The sequence below is a fragment of the Talpa occidentalis genome, unplaced genomic scaffold (genome assembly GCF_014898055.3).
Source record: "Talpa occidentalis isolate TD23 unplaced genomic scaffold, MPIMG_talOcc4v2.1, whole genome shotgun sequence".
Lineage (NCBI taxonomy): Eukaryota > Metazoa > Chordata > Mammalia > Eulipotyphla > Talpidae > Talpa > Talpa occidentalis.
In genome coordinates this window covers 107,814,810-107,835,059 of record NW_026555331.1, presented here as the reverse complement: position 1 = coordinate 107,835,059, position 20,250 = coordinate 107,814,810, and the positions used below count along the sequence as shown (strand labels likewise).

Genomic DNA, 20,250 nt, shown 5'->3' with positions numbered 1-20,250 from the left:
AAGGAGAGCTATGTAAATGTGCTTACACAACATACTTCAATCATTTTTACAATCAGCATAAATAAAAATAGAACCAGAAGACAGTATATTACACAAAAGTAATGATGTTCCCTGAACTGAGCATCACCAACCAGATACTGTCATAGCAGACAGGCTCAGAGCTTGCTCTTGCCCCACCCCAGCACCCCAGCTGCTCTGGAGTGACAGAAAAGGTGTGTGTCTTGTGAAAAACACCTCAGCGGGGGCTGAGAGCTGGAGATATGGGGGTCTGGACTGAGTTCTGCATGCTCAACTCCTCCTTCCAGATGAATCTCTCCTTCTCAAAGGTGGGGTATATAAGGGCTAGTGAAAGAGACAAGGCATGTTTCTTCCCTGCTTTTTTCCTTTTAGAAGAGTGGGTTAAAAATTTCTTTCCCTCAACAAAAAGAGTCATCATAGTATCACTTGCATTTATTGAGTGTTAAATCATTTTAAGAACCTAACAACTCTGACATGTGGATGCACCTTTTCTGTTTCACACGAGGAAACTAACTCAAAGAGGTTAAGTCACTTTTTTAAGGTCTGACAGCCACTTAAAAAAAAAAGGAGCGATTTCAAGTCAGATTCAGATCTAAATTAATCCAAATTCTCCATCTACTGACCCTTTTGGGCACCATCGAGGACAGTGGGGAGTCCCCAAAATATTGAGTCTCAGCAGCTGCTCACAAGAAGCTTATATTCACTTATTCCCGGGTGGGCACACTTTCTGGAAAGAACAATAGAGTATTTTACACTTTGCAAGCCATATAATCTCTGTTTGTACTACTCAGCACTGCTGGGTTTGCAGAATTAACACATAAACAAATGGGCATGACTGTGTTCCAATAAAACTTTACTTACGGAAATTGAAATTTTAATTCTATATAATTTTCACATCATGAAATTCTCCTCTTCCCCGCCCCCCAACCATTTAATAATATTAAAAAAAAAAAACACTCTTGGTTTGTGTGCCACATAAAACTAGAAAAACCGGGCCTCCCAGGTGGCGCAGCGGTTGAGCGCTGGGTTGGGAAGCTGCCCGCAGCCTCTGCAGCGCCAGTTCAATCCCTGGCCGCTGGGCGAGGTCCCACATGGCACGCAGACCTCTCCTGCCGCCCGCTGTTCCCCTCAACAGTGTACTTCGTTGGTCTGCCTGTTCTGTTCCCCTCTCTGGCTTTGGTGAATTCTCTCACCCTCCCGCACTTCTGACTGTACCCAGTGCTTGTATAAATAAATAAATAAAGCTTTAAAAAAAAAAGTAAAAAAAAAAAAAACTAGAAAAACCAATGAGCCCATCACAAAGGTTATAAATTCTGTAAGAGAAGTCTAAACAAAAACCTGGGGAGGGCAGAGGTGACAATAATTTATTTTGAGGACAACTACAGGGAGTAAGTGAAGGATTTAAAGCAGGAGCCTGGGTCTTCAGCTGGATCGCGTTGATGTCACAACTTTTATTTCCCAACATTAGCAGCAGTCTACCATTTCCCTTAAAAATTAAGTATTAAATGAGAGGTGGGAAAAGAAATCAATTTAGCACAATAATAAGAAAAGCTAACAGTGGTCAGGACTGTATTACAGCAGCCTAATTAAAATGATTTATAACTACACAGAAAGGCTCTTTGTTTCCTTCTGTTTATTGAATAACAGCTCACAATTGACCATTACTGCATATACGACCCATGGGAAATGACCTAATGGATCTGTTCAAGGAACATCATCAAACAAACATGTGTCACTTTTCCAGCACACTCCTCTGTGACCACCTCAGATATTTGCTGTTTGGAGCACAAGGACGTTGGTTAGTTGGGCTTACAGCAGTTCGGTCCCCTATCAACAGTTATGAGAGCCTCCAAACTTTGGTCTGCATCAAGCCACTTCCCCTTTCAGCCTTCTCAACATTGACTGAAGAGAAGGCAGGTTGCCTTGTGTGACTGGTTGGCAAATCCAACTGCTCCTACTGACCTTCTGGAAGACCTCCTGGTCTTGCTGCCTCTGCGTAAAGCTCCAGTCCAGGGCATGTTGAAGCCTAGAGTATTGTGCCTTAAGGGTGTGAAGAAGGCTCATTTAGGAAAGAAAGATCATTTTTCTTCAAGGAATTAATTTTATTACAGTGCTCAAGATCCTCCAGTTCATCTCTGGTATCTTTAAAATGGGTAAAAGTTGGGCCTCCCTGGTGGCTCAAGGGGTTAAGATGCAACCTATGAAGCTATCTGCAACCAATGCAGCATGAGTTCAATCCCCGGCCAGGGAGCTACCCACATGGTGCAGCAGACCTCTCCTGACTCGCCCGCTGCTCCCCTCAGCAGTGTATTTCAGTCAGTCTGCCTCTTCTGCTCCCCACTCCATCTCTGGTGAATCCTCTCATCCCACCTCACCCCCCGCACCTCTGGCCTGTACCCCAGTTCTTGTATGCATAAATAATCTTTAAAAAAAATAAAATGGGTAAAAGTCAGTCCCGTTTGGCCATTGGTGGTAGAAGAGGGCGATAACCAGTTCCTTCGCTTCAAGCCCTCCTGTTTTCACAATCAGAGTCCACTCTCCTTCCCCTCAATCCCAGGAGCCAGTTCATCCCATTTTAGAATTAAGAATAAGAGGAAACTTGGAAGGTTTATTGACTCAGAACATAGCTTAGCACATATCACATTCTCTTAGAAGTACTTTGTAGACTATATATCAGCACAAAATGGTCTTGAATTATTCTAGATAACTGTTTCCTTAACAATCTATGAGATATTAGCAATGGCAACAGAAAGTGGAAGCCTAAAGCCTAAAACTTGAGCTTCATCAGGAAGCTGAAAATTATAATAGCTGAGAACTTGGCCTCCAAAATCAAACCCATCTGTGTACATTGTGTTAAATCACCTTATCTGTGACTTAGGTCCCATAGACATAAAATGGAGATGATAATGTGAGTTTCACATCAATTTTCCACTAGTCAGTTCAAGTAAAATCACTTTGTAGAAAGAGCAATTAGCCATTTGTTCAGAAGCTGTCAGATGAATGGTTTAAACCAGATCGACGACAGCCAATATGCATAATTTTGCTGCCAGAGCGACCTGCAGGTGCAGAGGTGGGCCAGGAGGTGTGTGACATGCAGGCGGGTGAGCCATTCATTGTGGTCCCCATGGCTGGACTTACCGGTGTGTGACTGAGTTCGTGCAGGAGGTCTAGGAAAAACTCAAACTTGGAAAACATCCTCAATCATTTAGTGAGTTTGTTATTTAGCAAATTGAACATTTAGTACGGTAATCTTTGATGAAGTGTTCTGTTTTAAATAATAGTACCTCCATATTGGGGTTTTTATAAGAATTTAATGAAATGATGTATGCAAAGCATTTACACATTTCCTGGCACAAAGAAAGCACAGAAGATAAATGTACCCCTTCCCATATTGGATTCTGCTCACTCTTTCCTGGTTACAATTATTACTAGAGCCTTTTTGCTTCACTAAGTACTGCTATTTTAGTAGTAATATATTCTTGGTTTTATGCAGGCTAAAAAGAAAGCTGTTGTTAGTAAGGCTGGTAGGAAAAATATCCAAAAGCTGAGAATAAGACTTGAGGAAGGGATGTCATGTCCTTTCATGATATGTGTTCCATACCCACATATTGTTGAACAGAACTACCCAAAGATTATTTAATTATTTTAGGCAGCAGTCAGCAAACTTTTTTTTTCTTTTTGTAAAGGGTCATATAATATTTATTCCTGGATTTTATTCATCTCTGTTGCAACTATTCATCTCTGTCACTGCCGCATAGAAACAGCCATAGACTCCAAAGGAATGAATATTTCTGGCTTCGAGTAAAAACTATAATTACATATTGGCCCACGAACCACAATTTGCTGGCCCCTGCTTTAGGAGTATGTGCCGAATTTAACTTTTTCATTTACTATTTGATTCAAGTCCAGATCTTCTGAGTTTGTATGTTCACTTGTAGATTTTTGACCCATAGAGGAGTTACCCCAAATGTTCTGAAGGACATTACCAGTTTGTTCTCTAATCTGGCAATCCTATTTTAACATATTTATAAATTGCCTGTAAATCCCCAGTTCCTTGAGTGCTCTTGGAAACATCCTTACTATCTCACTGTTTCTTCATAAGTGAGTTAAATTTTTGGCATATCTACTCTATATGTGTATGCAAAGACATATTTTGACTTTTATAAATTATCTTTCAACAAGCTCATTAATTAGAAAACCATTTATAGCTGTTTAATAACAACTATGCTTAAAGATGTGTCAGATATCACCCTCTATACCTTAAATGCATTTGTCTTGACATTTTGTCCATGAAGTAGTTGTTATCCCCATGTTGCACATAAGGAAACTGAAGTACAAAGGCATTAATTGATTTAACTTATATTGGACTCATATTTCCCCTCACTCCACAGCCCAACAGTCCTTCTTGGAGGAAAAATACCATTGACTTAATTACAACCCTGTTTAACAAGAACTTTCCATCTTAATTTATGGACCATAATCCAATTTCCAGGACCTAATATGTGGTTATAAAAAATATTTACACTCAGACAAATACCTCCTCATTACTACAATTATGCTATACTTTTAATCTTTTTGGGTTTGACAGGTTTAAAGTTATTTATAACCTCCCCCTTAGCTATATACATCTACTGTTTGTCATGTTTATCACTTTCAGGTGACTTGAAAGATGGTAAAAATAAGACTGACAAGAAGGATCAATCCAATGTCGGAAATGATTCAAAGAAAACAGATGGTAAGAGCATAATTCCCACTACTTTTTTTCCATAAAATGTGTAATTTAATGCAAGCTGGTTAAAATTGCACCTAAAATTGAAATAGTGGTTGTTAATATGTTCTCATATTATACCCTGTAAAAACACTTCACTATTTTTAAAGAACATTATTATCCCTTTATTCAATACTTTACAAATTACTGTTGTATCTCTTCCCCGCCCCCATCATACCTTTTCTATCACAATTGTATTCTATGCTCTCTCTTTTCTCACTGCCATTTTTCCTTTTAAACTTTATAAAATGTTGCCTCTGGACTTATTGTAATAGGATGAAATATGGGTCTTTGATCATGAATTATGCAATGTAAATGGGAAATGTTCCATGGTGTCCATTTTGTTTTCCTTTTAATATAGTTACTACTTTTGGCAGAAACAGAAATCTCTGTAGTGTTACCATTGTGCTGTGAAGCCCACATAGATAGCATCCATAGCTGTGGAATGTAGTTTGGTCAGCAAGAGTAATTCTTTTTTTTTTTTTTTTTTGCTGTAATACCTGCTTTATTTCAAGCACTTGTGAAAGGTGTACTTCCATTATCTTTCTTTTTTTTTAAATAATAAATTTTATTTTTATATTCCCCATACAATTGCAACCCCCCCCTTCTGACCCCAATCCCTCCCCTCCCGCCCCCCACCCCCAAAAAGTGTCTCTGGTTCATAGTTTTTTGTTGATTTTGATTTTCACTTTCTTTTAGTTATTCATTTTCCTGGTCTCTTATTTAAGTTTTCTAGATTCCTGCTATGAGTGAGACCATCCGATATTTTTCTTTTTCTTTTTGGCTTATTTCGCTGAGCATGATCCCTTCCAGTGCCATCCATGTTGCTGCAAATTGCATGTGTTTATCTTTTTTGAATGCTGAGTAATATTCCATGGTGTATATGTACCACATCTTCTTGATCCAGTCATCTATTTTTGGGCATTTGGGCTGTTTCCAAAGCTTAGCTATTGTAAATAGTGCTGCTATAAACATAGGGGTGCAGGTCCTCTTTGGAATTGATGTTTCTGTGTCCTTTGTGTAAATACCTAGGAGTGGAATTGCTGGATCATATGGAAGCTCTATGTTAGTAGGTCCAGAAATCTCCACACAGCTCTCCATAGTGGTTGGACCAGTTTGCACTCCCACCAACAGTGCAGGAGAATTCCTTTTTCTCCACAACCTTGCCAACATTTGTTGTTGCTAGTTTTTTTAATATGTGCCATTCTCACTGGTGTAAGATGGTATCTCATGGTAGTTTTGATTTGCATTTCCCTGATTGCAAGTGATGTTGAACATTTTTTCATATGTCTGTTGGCCATTTGCATTTCCTCTTCAGAGAAGTTTCTTTTTAGCTCTTCTGCCCATTTTTTGACTGGATTATTTTCTTTGTTGTTGTTGAGTCTCATCAGCTCTTTGCAGATTTTTGTGATCAGTCCTTTATCATTAGTGTTGGGTGCAAAAATGTTCTCCCAGTTGGTGGGGTTTCTCTTTGTTTTTGTTATTGTCTCTTTTGCTGTGCAGAAGCTCTTTAATTTGATGTAGTCCCAGCAAGAGTAATTCTTAAAGGCAAACTTGGGTGACAACCTCAAACCAGTTAGAATGAACTTACATTGTAACATGCTTCATGAGCACTGCTGTTATTTTTCATTAAGAACCATTTCACTCTTTCTAAAACCTGACAGTTCAAATTATTACTACCCCCCAAACTTTGTATACTCTGAAAAACAACTTTTACCTTTTATATAAATCTCCAGTTTCAGTTATAATAAGGACTCATTTCTAGCTATTTCCTCATACACGTATATGACATTAAACTAAAAATGGAAGCTTCTAAGGAATGGCTTTTGATAGAGTCCCACACCCTCATTGAATCATTCCTCCCCAGAGACATCACGCAAGATACTAGGCTTTTCTGTGTTTTGTTTGTTTATAATCCCACTGAAGAACAAATGCTGGGTAAACAGGTTGAGGGGTAAGAAGAAATATGAACACAGCCTTCCCACATCTGTTACAAAAGAAACACTTCCTTTAGCTTTCATCTCAAAGCCATTGTGATTAATTTCCTATACTCACATGTTTGAAATCAGTTCTCAAATCTTCACTTTTAAGGTCATTCAAATAATTCACTCCATGTATCTTATCACATAATTTTTGAGGAATACACAGCTGCAATTTTTCACCAAATTGTTTATACAAATGGAAACCACTTAGGTAATAAATACACTCTCCTTGAGTGATTGTGACTAAGATATGAATCACAGGAGATAAAATAGATTTAGAAATGACAGTCTCTCTGGGCCTCCCCAGTGGCGCAGCAGTTGAGCGCTGGGCTGTGAAGCTGCCTGCAGCCTCTCCAGCAACGGTTTGTTTCCAGGTGAGGGTCCCACATGGCACGCAGACCTCTCCTGCTGCCCGCTGCTCCCCTCAGCAGTGTACTTCGTCAGTCTGCCTGTTCTGCTCTCCACTCTGGCTCTGGTGAATTCTCTTACCCTCCTGCACTTCTGACTGTACCCAGTGCTTGTATAAATAAATAAATAAATATTAAAAAAAAAAAAAAAGAAATGACAGTCTCTCAGCCAGATTCTGGTATGGGCAAGGCTTATTCAGATACTACAGGTTCTCTGCCTTGTATCATTAGAACCCAATCAAGGTAGCACAAGTCAGACAATAAATATACAGTAGAGAATGGTGTTAGCTATAAACCTAGCACCTGGACACCTGACCCATCTTGCATCCACCAACTGGCCGCATCTGAATTTCTTCAACGTAAAAGTCCAAAATAAGTCAAGTTCCAAATCTTTAACATGAGGTTTTGAATCTTGTTGTATATCTGTATTGTGCTATAAATATCTGTTATAATGTTGTCATGTGGCCATTGTGGATTAGATTTTATTACCTTCATCCTGCCCCTTTTATTTTGCCCCTTTTAACTAAATTGCCCCCAAATGCTTAAAATAATTACACATTTCTTTGTGAGGAGGAGTGATAAAATAGATATTATATTTTATCATATGTGTAAATATAAAGCTTGATTGTTTGATGAACAGGAATCTTGGTACTCTAGGGCAAGTCTGTAGTGAATAAAGTGAATGCATAGACTGTAGTGAATAAAGAGGAGACATCTTCTAACAACCTTTTCCCCATTAACTCCAATCTTTCACTATTTCAGATGGTGCCTGTTGTGTACCTATGCTTGCAAGTTTGTACCCAAGCATTGGCATAAATGACTTTGACAGATTATATGACAATAGTTTTTATCATTCGTTTGGTATCATCAGCCCTTAGATCATTGAGCTAAAGTTACTTCTGCTATCTTAGCCCCAAATTTTTACCAGAACTAAAGCTAATTCTTGGTGGCATGAAGTGGGAAAGAAATCAATTAGTCTCACCAGCCCCTTACCCTTTGGTTATCAAAGATCTCTACTTTAGAAAATTTTAATTCCAATATGTGTAGATATGTACATATGTTGATTTTTCAAAGCTATGGAGAAACCAGCAGATATATTTTGAACATTTCTATTAGTAGATCCAATTACATTGGATGACCAAGGGAAGTCAACTTAACCATTTTTAATGCCTCTACTCCTAATCCAACCCCTGAGCACTAATGGTGACCAGCGCTGTCTAATTTTTCAGAGGGAGTATCCAGGTACAATTCAGTGCACAGAAGGATCACACCCATTGTGGATGAAGTGCCAGTGCTGTATACATTCAGAAAGTAACTCAATGGAAACTGAACCACAGTTAGTTATTCCTAAACTCCAGTGAGCTGAGGCATGCACAGTGGGGAGGAATGAGGGCTGAAAGGGCAAATTACCTCCTGGTATAATGAACACAATGCAATTGTACATTATCTCTGTCAGGCTACTAGGGTACTCTTTAGTACCCTGCAGCACTAATTTTCTAACTGACTTCGAAGAATGGTGTTCTTTGAAATACACTACTTAGTCTCAGGGAGAAATGTACTAACAAAAAAGATCTCGGCATCTAAGTCAAGATTCTCTCAGTGCCTAAACTTTTACACTGTTGCTGGAAGGCGAGTGGGAGCACCCCATGGATGAGTGATTGCCAGTGTGTTTCCAGTCATGTTGTAACAGCACAGCCTCTTGAAGGAGGACATGCCATAAACTTTTCTAGTTGCCCAGAAACATGGACTTGTCTTAACTTTACTTGAGTACATTAGGTGATAGTCACTCAAAAGATTTACTGTAATTTTTCTGTGTACGCATCTCTCAAAGGTTTTTATAATTAGACCCTAAAGGGTTACTTGCCCAGTCCCCAGGAGGGAGATCAGCAGAAACTTCTCCTTCATGGACTGTTCTGAGAGTTGGAATACTTACAGATGTTGGTCCATGAAATTTAAAATTCAGTTGTAAACAGAGGGAAGAGTGTACAGAAGACAATCTATGGAAATTTGCTTCTGTCGAAGTGGAGTTAGAAGAATTAGATTGTCCCTTCTACCTGAAATTTTTTTACGAATATATATATATATGGTTTTCAAGATACTGATCATCAAAAAATGAACAACAGTGAGAGACAGAAAAAAAAAAAGTGAGACCTCTACTGCTACAGTTTACTGCCTTCAGGGGGTTTTCAGGCAGAGAGGGGGAAACCCAGACTGACAGATGGACTCCCTGAATTGAGGAATTAACTAACAATCAGCAAGCCCTGGGGCTCACAAGAATTCCTGAATAAAGAAATACTTCTTGTTTGTTTTCTTTTTAGCTGACCTCTACCAAGTTAGTTTGGAATGGAATAAATAAATTCAGTGGATGACTTTGGGCTTTAGATATCTTTTGTTCTATTAGAATAGATTTACAAAGGTATTAATAAACCAGTAGAAAAATATAGTCTAAGCCTTTCCACTTAAGTTATACTTAATGTTTTTATTTTTCAGCTGAAGTTGAAAATTTTTTTAGTTGCTTAAAGGGTAGAGCATGATGACTTGCTCTGTCATGGAATCAGTAGTGAGAGACAGAAGGGCACTGTCCAGGCCTGGAAGTATGTTCTGCTCTGCAGATTTGAAGAGCAGACAGTCAAAGAGTAGGTTACAGGGAGAACTGAGACGCATCTATGTGTTTAGAACAAACTTTGTTCTGACTCAAGTTGGTGTCTAGAGATTTGAGAATAAACTAATGTACTAACACATTTGCCTTTATTTATATGGATGCCTTTGCTGACATCATCAGTTTTTGTAGAGGCAGAGACACCTGTATCCTAGTATTTTCATGTTAGGGAATCATACTCACCTCATATTTTCTTCCAAATATTTTCCTCCATCCTACTCAGGACAGTAACATTAAACTGTCTTTATAGCCAAAATAAAGGACTCCCACCAAACCCAGCAAAACCTTAACTTAAGGTTGATGCTCTTTTTAGTACCTCATGGTTCCAGTCTTTGCCATTTCTTCCTACAGGGCTGCTTGTGATCACTTGTAGCTGATGTTGGCTCTGCATTTGTCCATACAGAGCCAGAGAGATACTTTAACACATATGCTCATCTTCAGCACACGTGAGCACAATCATGTTTGAATTAGTCCCTTTAGACCTGAGATATGGGACTTTACAGCACATTTGATTTTCACTTATTACTTTTTTTTTTTGCCAGTTTATGAAAGATTGATTTACTTCTAAGCAGTTATCAATGTGATTTAGTCAGAATTCTAATGGGTTCACAATTCTTAGAGGACAATGGACATCTTAGTTCAAACTTTCATGCCAATTTATGTTACATAAGTTACCCTAAGACAATGTATAATATTAATAGTAATAGAAGAGGTTATGGATTCTTAAGAATTCTTAACATAGGATTTTTGGAATGAAATTCACTGTGTGGCTCATCTTTTTCTTCTATATTGTTTTGTCTGAGAAACAAGCAATTCCTTCATCTATAAGCATATGTTGTGTGATGATATAAAGAGAAATGTACTGAGTGGAAAGTAGGTCTCTATACATTGACAGATAAAGGAATTCCACATTGGCAGCAAATAAGGAGCTGATTATGCTTCAGAAGACTTGTTGACACTAAAATCAATGATTGTGACCAATGTGTGATTCTCATTGCTTATTCATTGATATATAATATGAAATATATCTCCCATATATTCCCCAGGGAGTGCTCATGTCAACTGGCCAGTCAATTTTTTTTTTCCTCTTGGGAAGTCAAATCATATAAGAAAGTTACTTGACAAGCTGAAACTGTCAGAGGAGTTAGTTGATGAATTATGACCTCAATTGTTATCTCATACATTGAAGAGTGAATAGACATCATCTTGTGTATGCTATATCCTGACAATGCAAGAGATACTCCTCCATGGCACCTCTCTTTTTTCAGACTTTTAAGGAAACATGTTGGTTTTCAAGACAGATGTTCTCAAACATTTTTTTTTTCTCAATTTTTTGCTACTTTAGCTCACCAGATTTTCCTAAGTGCTATACACTGCTGAATGTATGCCAGATCATGACTAATGGAAGGTAGAATAAGTCAAGGATGGTGAACAGCTCTGGCAACATTATCTGTTACCTGTCCTTTTCTCTCACACCCAACGCAGTGTCACTCTAATAACCTTGAATCCCTTCAAATTTCCTTTAAAAAAATTGGCCTGCACGGGGCCTCCCTGGTGGCGCAAGGGGTTAAGACACAACCTATGAGGCTGTCCACAGCCACTGCAGCATGAGTTCGATCATTGGCCAGGGAGCTACCCACATGGTGTAGCGGACCTCTCTTGTCTCACCCGCTGCTCCCCTCAGCAGTGTGTTTCAGTCAATCCGCCTGTTCTGTTCCCAGCTCTGTCTCTGGTGAATCCTCTCACCTCCCGCACCTCTGGCCTGTACCCCAGTTCTTATATGCATAAATAGGTGAATCTTTTAAAAAAAATTGGCCTGCAAAACATCAGGGCTTAACTGTTTTTAGCAATGAATGATTGTGGTCCACCTCACCATTGATCATGCCACTGAAATCAACAATCTCTGCCTCGAGGTAGTTTGTGCAATTGTCAGTCCTCTCCTTTGAGAAAGGATTTTACTTGTTTCCTTCTCAAAGAATAACACTATTTCTTATTACTGGAAAGATTTCTCTCTGTACCCTTCTAAGTATTGGCAAAAAGTAGGCTTGCTTTTTTAACAAAGATATTACCCTGAACATGAGAATCCAGTATCTTTGTGAGATTTTTCCCATGAGTGTATCCCTGTACCAAATATCTGTAGTGCCCTGTTTCCCAATTTAGATTAGCTATCAGAACAATACATGCTCTGATTAATATCCCGTTTGCCTTAATCATTTGCCCATGAAAACTCTTGTGACCCATTTCCTTAACATGTGTATATATATATGTATGTATGTATGTGTGTGTGTGCATATATACATTTGTATATGTACACATGGAACAAGAAGTTATGTGGTTTCATAAGAAGAGGCATGAAATATTTATTTTTCAACACATTTTGCATGTTTATTTCCTCAAGTAGTATGATAAACTAGGTGTCTATTCCAAATCCCTGTCAAGGAAAACAACAACATTAAATGAATGAAAAATTGGCAATATAATATTTAGATGCCTTTTATTTTCACACATTTGGATAGAACCTCACTATATAGAATCTAAAAGATTTTGTTGCTTGAGCACTTTGATATACTTTAGTGTCATTTTCTAGCTAATTTTAGCAGCTGTGTGGTAGGTTAACCAAACAATAAATTATTGTCAGTTCAGCAATGATGAACCCTAACAGAATTATTTTTTTTAGATTTATTTTTCATTTATACAAGAGTTGGGGTACAGGCCAGAGGCGTGGCAGGGTGAGAGGATTCACCAGAGACAGAGTGGAGAGCAGAACAGGTAGACAGACTGAAAGCACTGCTGAGAGGAGCAGCGGGCGTGACAGGAGAGGTCTGCCACGCCATGTGGAAATCTCCCTGGCCGGCCGGGAATTGAACCCACGCTGCAGAGGCTGCGGACAGCCTCACAGCGCTGTGCTCAACCTGCTGCACCACCAGGGAGGCCCTAACAGAATTATTTTTTGGATGGATTTGGGGTAAAACTATTAGCTGATTCATGATACGTGGGTGGTAAGTGGTCAAATAGGGTAAACTTAAAAATCTGCTTGTTCCTTCTTGCGATGGACTTCTACTCTTGGAAGTGCAAAACCTATTATTTATATGTGGGTCTAATATTGATGAGTCACAGTGAATCAGAATAATTAGCTTTTGATTACAAACATTGATTTTAAACCAGTGCATTTTTATGTAGTTTTATTTTCAGTGGCTGTCTTTGTGTCTTTAAAGGAGGGAGTATAATAGATATCCTCATGGTGACTATAAAGGAGAAAGATGACATCCCACTACCATTATCCTCCAGTAGATTCTTGTGTTACTGAAATTCACATCTGTAGGATCAAAGTAACAACAGCAATTGTGTGTGTGTTTGTGTATTTATGTACACACATATATGTATGTGCATACATGTATATATGTGTACATATAGTATGTGCATATTTTGTATATATGTGTGAATATATAATGATGCAAAATTTGTGGGTTCAGAAAAGTTAAATGTGTTCTATTAAAGAAAATGCCTATAGTCAGTTCATGCTTAGTACATAGCCATTTAGATTCTAGACTCTTACCAAATAAGTACACAGAGGAAATGTCAAGTAGAAGTATATTATGCAGGGCCTCCCCAGTGGCGCAGCGGTTGAGCGCTGGGTTGCGAGGCAGCCCGCGGCCTCTGCGGCGCCGGTTCAATTCCCAGGCTGCTCCCCGGCCACCAGAGGAGGGTTCCACATGGCGCGCAGACCTCTCCTGCCGCCCGCTGCTCCCCTCAGCAGTGTACTTCGGTCCTTCTGCCTGCTCTGCTCCCCCCTCTGGCTCTGGTGAATTCTCTCACCCTCCGGCGCTTCTGACTGTACCCAGTGCATGTATAAACAAAAAAAAAACAAACAAATAAATGAAACATGCCTCTATTTAAAAAAAAAAAAAGAAGTATATTATGCATTATTTGTTAATGACAAAATTAATCATTTAAACAACTTTTCCCTTCCAATTATTGGTAGTAAATCTTTCATGTTTTTGCTATATCTCCTAGACATTTTGTTATATTCTTAATGTACCATCATATTTTTAAAGGAAATCAGTTTGACAGAAAGGATTCAAAATTTGGAACTTTAGTTGAAAATGTGATTTTTCTTTTAATACTAATGTTTAGGATAAAAGATAACTTTTTAGTATTCAGAAATAAATATTTATCTGTTTTCCCCTCAGAAAAATCTTATTTTGTGAGATTCTATGCAAGGCATTGGCAAAAAGTCAAAAGAAACATCATTAACATTGTAAAAATTCTTTAAAGTAACACCTGCCTTTGATAAATATATGTGAAAGCCAGGAGCTAGCACTTTCTATGTTGTTGATGCCATTTCTTTTCTAGGCACTCACTTGCTAGGAGAGCTGTTAAAAAAGTAATATCAAACATGCATCAATGCCTCCTCTTTGTATTTATTCTTTATTTTATTTTATTTTATATAATTTTTACATCATTTTTCATTTTTGCACAATGTATGCATTTTCATCTTGGTTATATTCCCCATACCATTCCCACCCCCCTTGTTTTGACCCTAATCCCTCCTCTCCCCAGCCTCCCCATAGTGTGTCTCTGGTTTATAGTTCCTTGTTGATTTTGATTTTTACTTTATTATAATTAGTCTTTTTCCTGGTCCCTTCAGTGTTCTCCACTGAGGGACACTCAGATCTCCAAGTGACATCATCTGTATTTCATACATGTTAGTCCTTTACAGTACATGCTATTTTTATGTTATACCCTGAAACCATAGTGAAAATATTAGAAGTGTTTGCTTTTTCTTTCATTCATTTTGCGTGTTGTGTTACTTTTCCTGAACTAGTAAAGAGAAAATCATGAAGAGCAGTAAAAATGTTTTGGGTTTAAAAATCCCAGCATCACTTAGCTTTCCCTAGAGGACTTCCTTAATTTCATGATGAAGCCTCTGGCTTCTTGTTGACTTCAGAAATAACAAACCTCTTATGTGCTGACAAGTCTACCCTTCCTGCACCTATGTGAACCTGGCTGGGTTCTTGCTTAGCACCAGAGGAGTGGTAGGGCTGCCAATACCTCACTTTTACTTACGAGTTAAGAGTGGTTCAGCCCTGATGTGCATAGAGAGTTAAATGTTTTAATTGTTTTCTTAGGTGTTAAAGAAGTAGGTTCTTGATACAGAAAGTAATAGCAGTAAAAGTCCTTGGGCAGTGCGGGATGAAAGAGCAGAGACAATTACTTACATATTTAAGTTTTGAAAGAAAAACCATGCTATACAAAGAGAGAAGACAGCAAGGTTAGAAAATAAAAATATGACATCATTGTTCTCAGTGATAGCACCAGTGTCGTGGATCAAAAGCAAAGATAAAGAAGAGGGCCTCCCCGGTGGCACAGCGGTTGAGCACTGGGTTGCGAAGCTGCCTGCAGCCTCTGCAGTACAGGTTCAATCCCCAGCCAGGGGAGACCTCTCCTGCCTCCCGCTGCTCCCCTCAGCAGTGTGCTTCGGTCCTTCTGCCTGCTCTGCTCCCCGCTCTGGCTCTGGTGAATCCTCTCACCCTCCCGTGCTTCTGACTGTACCCAGTGCTTGTATAAATAAATCTTAAAAAAAAAAAAAAGCAAAGATAAAGAAAGTGCATGAGCTACACCTGAGCTTTTCCATCTCTGTGCTGTTCTTACTCTGTTTGATCAAGTGGGTACATTTTTAGGAGGTGATCAAATTGGCCAAGTTTTGGAAGTTATATTCCCACAGATGTACTCACTCTCTTCATATCTCTCTCACCGTCTGTCCGCCCATCCACCCACCCATCCTTCCATCCATCTGTACAGGGCTCTAGCATTGGTATTATATGCAGTGAAATGAATTTAGAATAATCCTGTTGTGACCATATCCACTATCATTTGGGGCAAGTAGAAGACCATACACACGTGCTTTTGGGTACTTGGTGGTAGCCATTTAAAATAACTGTTGTGCACTTTTGACCTATGACAGTGGAATCTATGCCTGGATAAATCGCAAGAGTTATCGCTAAAATAATATTTGCTTGTTTTTAGTATTTCTTCATTATTAAAAAAAAAAAAAACCTGATCCATTTATATAAGCACTTCAGAAATTCTACTAGACATTTAAAATTGGGTTTGGTTTCACCACATTTATTCTTCACCATGTTTTGTTTTTCTATTTAGCTTTTTACAGTTGTTTCTGTTGCTTACTGTATCACCTTATTGTTTTTGTAGAAAGTGACTCATAGGGAGGTAGCAATCGTAGATTTTCTGACTGGAAAATCTGATTTTGGAGCCCATGGCTGCCCTCAGCCAAGTCATCTTACTTCTTTGAACTTGGGTGATAGTTGACTCATGCTTTAAAAAAAATGAACAAATAAACTAAAACCCAAGAAAAATTATAAAGAAAGTGTTTACAGTTGTTTTTTAAAGTCCAGTGCAAGATTCTTCTGAGGCCCATCTCATAGATGCCTGACTTGTGATGATTTTGGAATAAACATTATGACTGATTAACACATTTTCAGAGTCATCATGTTAACCTCAAGATTCTTCTTTAAATGTCAAGAGCCTTTTCTTAAAACAATTATCCTTAAGTCAAGTGGTTTTATGCAGCATCTACATTTACCTTCAGGATGGTGTGGGAAGGGTGAAATAAACAAGGCCATAGTATTTTACATCTCCATCTAATTCTCTAATTGAAGTTGCTGGAACAGTCTTTGCTATTCACTCCCGTGAATAAATCCCATCAGGATTTGAGGGCACTGGGGCTTTTCTTCTCTGAGATCAAGAAAGTCTTTGGTCAAAGGTGAAGAGAGGGCCTCCCCCGGTGGCGCAGCAGTTGACCACCAGGCTACGAAGCTGCAGCACCGGTTTGATCCCTGGCCGCCAGTGAGAGTCCCACATGGCGCGCAGACCTCTCCTGCCGCCCACTGCTCCCCTCAGCAGTGTACTTCGTCAGTCTGCCCATTCTGTTCCTTGTTCTGGGTCTGGTGAATTCTTTCACCCTCCCGCGCTTCTGACTATACCCAGTGCTTGTATAAATTAAAAAAAAAAAAAGCAAAAAACAAAACAAAACCAAAAAGAACAAAGGTGAAGGAGATAACACTTATTTTAGATATTTTCAGGACTTGTTGGAAGTTGGGTGAAGATACTCTCCATTGTATTTCTTCAATCACTCTTAAAAAGATAGATGAGTTTAACTACATTTTGTGACGTCCAAAGCCCACATAGCTTTACAACCAATGTAATTGAAAGCAGTTTTATTGAAAATAGTCATAGGTCTCAGTTAAATAAAAAGTGGCCTCTCATATTTTATCTTTAGGTCCTCCTTTTCATATACTTTATAGTCTTACCAAACCTTAGCTTAATAGGCTTAATTGATTTTAGTTTACACTGAAAACAAATACAAAACTGAAACATAACGAAGTCAACTTTGGAATTCAGAGAAGTATGGAGTGAGGAGAGCAGCAGATCTAGAGAAATGCCTGGATAGCAGGTCTCCTTCTGTGGGAGATTTGTCCCAAAAAAGCCATCTACAGAAGTTCTACTTCAAAAGGAATATACATTTTTTTAAGTAAATATTTATTGAGATAACATTGATTTATAATACTATATAGGTTTCAGGTGTGCCTCTTTATAATTTGACATCTCTATAGACTACATCATCATCACCACCAAAAGTCTGTTTTTGTTTCTGTCTACCACCACCTTCACCACTACCACCATTTAATTCACTCCTCAATCTCTTTGCTCTCTAAGCACCATTCTGTTCTCTGTAATAAGGATTTGTTTTTGTTTTCTTTTGTTCCCTTTTCTGTTTCCTTATATTCTACATGAGTGAAATCATACAGTATTTGTCTTTCCCCATCTGACTGACTTCGCTTAATATATTTCCTACCCATGTTATCGTAAATGGCAAGTTTTCATTCCTTTTTATGACTGAGTAATATTCCACTATGTGTATATGTGTGTGTGTGTGTATTTATACATTAGTCTTCTTTGTTCATTCATGTATTGATAGTTATTTTGGTTGCCTTTATATGTAAATATGTGGGCTACTGTAAGTAATACCACTGGTAACATAGGGGTGAATATATTTTAAAATTTTTTTGAATTCTTCATATAAATAGCCAGAAGTGGAATTTCTAGATCATAAGTTAATTCCGTTCTTAATTTTTTTAATAATCTCCATAATGTTTCCATATAGGTTGTCCCAATTTAGCCTATTACCATAGTGTTCTCTACATCCTTGCCAACACTTGTTGTTTCTTGTCTTTTTGATAATAGCCATTCTCACAGCTGTGAGATGATATCTTGTTGTGGATTTGATTTGAATTTCTCTAATGATTACTGAAGATAAACATCTTTTTCATGTACTTGTTGACTTATGTATGACTTTTTTGAAGAAATGTCTATTTAGATCCTCTGCCCATGTTTTAATCACGTTGTCTGCCTTTTCATTGTTGATTGGGAATATAATTTTTGACATATCATATGTTGCTATTGAATAAGATATAAAAGCAATGTATTTTATTATCTTTAATTTTTTTTCACACTGTGAAAATCAAGATTAGGAAAAATGTGGAGAGAAACTTCTTACTCATGCTTATCCCTTTATCTGTCCCCTTTACATTCTGCTTATTCAGTTCATTTCCTTTCATTAAAATAGCAATCCATTGAGCATATGCCATGTACCAGGCATTGTAGTACATGCAAAAAGTTGCAGCCGAGCTGCGCGCGGCCTCTTCATTGCTGTCCCACATGGCGCGCAGACCTCTCCTGCCGCCCGCTGAGCAACTGTACCAGTGCATGTATAGCAAACAATAAATAAAGCATGCCTCAAAAAGAATTACAACAATAAATGATGTTTTCCCTGCCCTCAAGGATTCTACAGACTAGTGAAAATCATCCTCCTGCAGATAAGCTATAATATTGGTTACCTTAGGGTGAGAACCCTAAGAGATCATAAACAGAAGTTACATTAGAGCAAGCATGTGTTTGGGAAACCTGAGTTCACTAAGGTCACAATCAACTTCAGAACATGCATCCTTGTTCTTTTTTTGCTCTTGGTTATTAATGACTGTGAACACAGATGCAGCATAAACACATGAGCTTCCTTTGTTTATCCCTTCCTCCGCCCCTTGACCAACTCTACATACCTCCCTTGACCAAAGGCTATAGGAGATCCATAGCCAGAGGGTACATGCTACCATTACTAATAAGCAATGACTAGAATGGGAGGAAGATCTCCCATTAGGAGCCTTTGGGCTCCATTAAGATCCTGAATGGACCCCTCCTTCTCAAACCAAGCTGTCCAGACGGCAGGCAACTGCAAACCCAGACTTTATGAAACAAGATATGCACCACTGTCTGTTGACTAATGGAGGTTCACTGCAGCTATCCTTGTCAGCTACCCCCAACTATACATCCCTAGCTTCCAATATAATTGTTTCATTTAAAAAATCACATCCAAACTATGTCATCATAGCAAAACTGGGGACATCTTTCTTGGTGCTTAGTACTGTGATGAACATCTAAAAAGACTCTCACTACATATAATCCCAGGCTGATAATGGCAGAGTCTGAGCAGTAAGTGGGGGCCTATCTTGCAACTCCTGTGCAAACCAGATTGCACATAGACAATCTGAATCAATGGAAAACATCTAATCCTTGATTTCAGCCTCTGTTTCACATCTTTCCTTCATTGACAAATTCCTGTGAGGCAACTGGCAACTTCCCTCAACAGTCCTTCTTCTAGTATTAGTGTGAATTGATTGGTTAGAAGTTTTTCTATTTTCTGTTATCGCTGCCAAATAGGTGAAGGTACTAATGGTGGGAAAACATATTCAAAACCAAGACAAAGAAAGAGGAACAGCAGGAGACTGATTCTTATGGCCCCAGGAGAGTAGACAGGTGACAGTAATTGCAATAGATCAGAAAGGGCTCTCCTGTCTCTCAGATGGTATGTTGCCTAATTTCAACTAAGACTTATTTAGGAGAAGATCTTTGTCTTTAGAGTCGAACAGGAAATGTTTTTGTCCTCTAATGACTCCTCACTTGTTGTAGATGACCGCTGGACTGCTGTCCCTGGGGAACCCCACAGAGGAGGAAACTCTCTCTAACTATAAGACACATGACTTACAGAACAAGCTAGTGGTTATGGGAAACAATAGCATAGTGGGTTTTGTTTGTGTGTTTGCTTTTTAAAAATTCTGTTGAAACCCATTGAGGTTACATGGTTATGCTGAGGTTATTCCAGGTGAAAAGAAAATCTGATGTGTATTTTTGTTAAGTTCATCCTATTTCTGTTTTTGTTTTCTTCGCCACCACCTCGGTCTGGGTCCAGTAGAGGATTCAGGTGATTTACCCAGCTGCATGATTATTTTGCTTGGGATACATCTTATTCTAAATCTCTTTGAGAAGCTTCTGAAGGGTGGGGCA

General features: G+C 38.6%; 1 protein-coding gene across 8 annotated transcripts in view; it reads left to right on the top strand.

Moving 5' to 3' along the window:
• Positions 1-20,250, top strand: part of PDE1C (phosphodiesterase 1C) — a 417,006-nt gene that overhangs the window by 361,598 nt on the left and 35,158 nt on the right. For 7 of the 8 annotated variants that reach the window (XM_054692457.1, XM_037509953.2, XM_037509936.2 and 4 more), the window contains one exon: positions 4,676-4,753. The exons of the other annotated variant lie outside the window; for it this stretch is intronic. In XM_054692457.1, the coding sequence (XP_054548432.1) occupies positions 4,676-4,753 (78 nt within the window). The remainder of the gene's footprint in view (positions 1-4,675; positions 4,754-20,250) is intronic. 8 annotated transcript variants of the gene reach the window in all.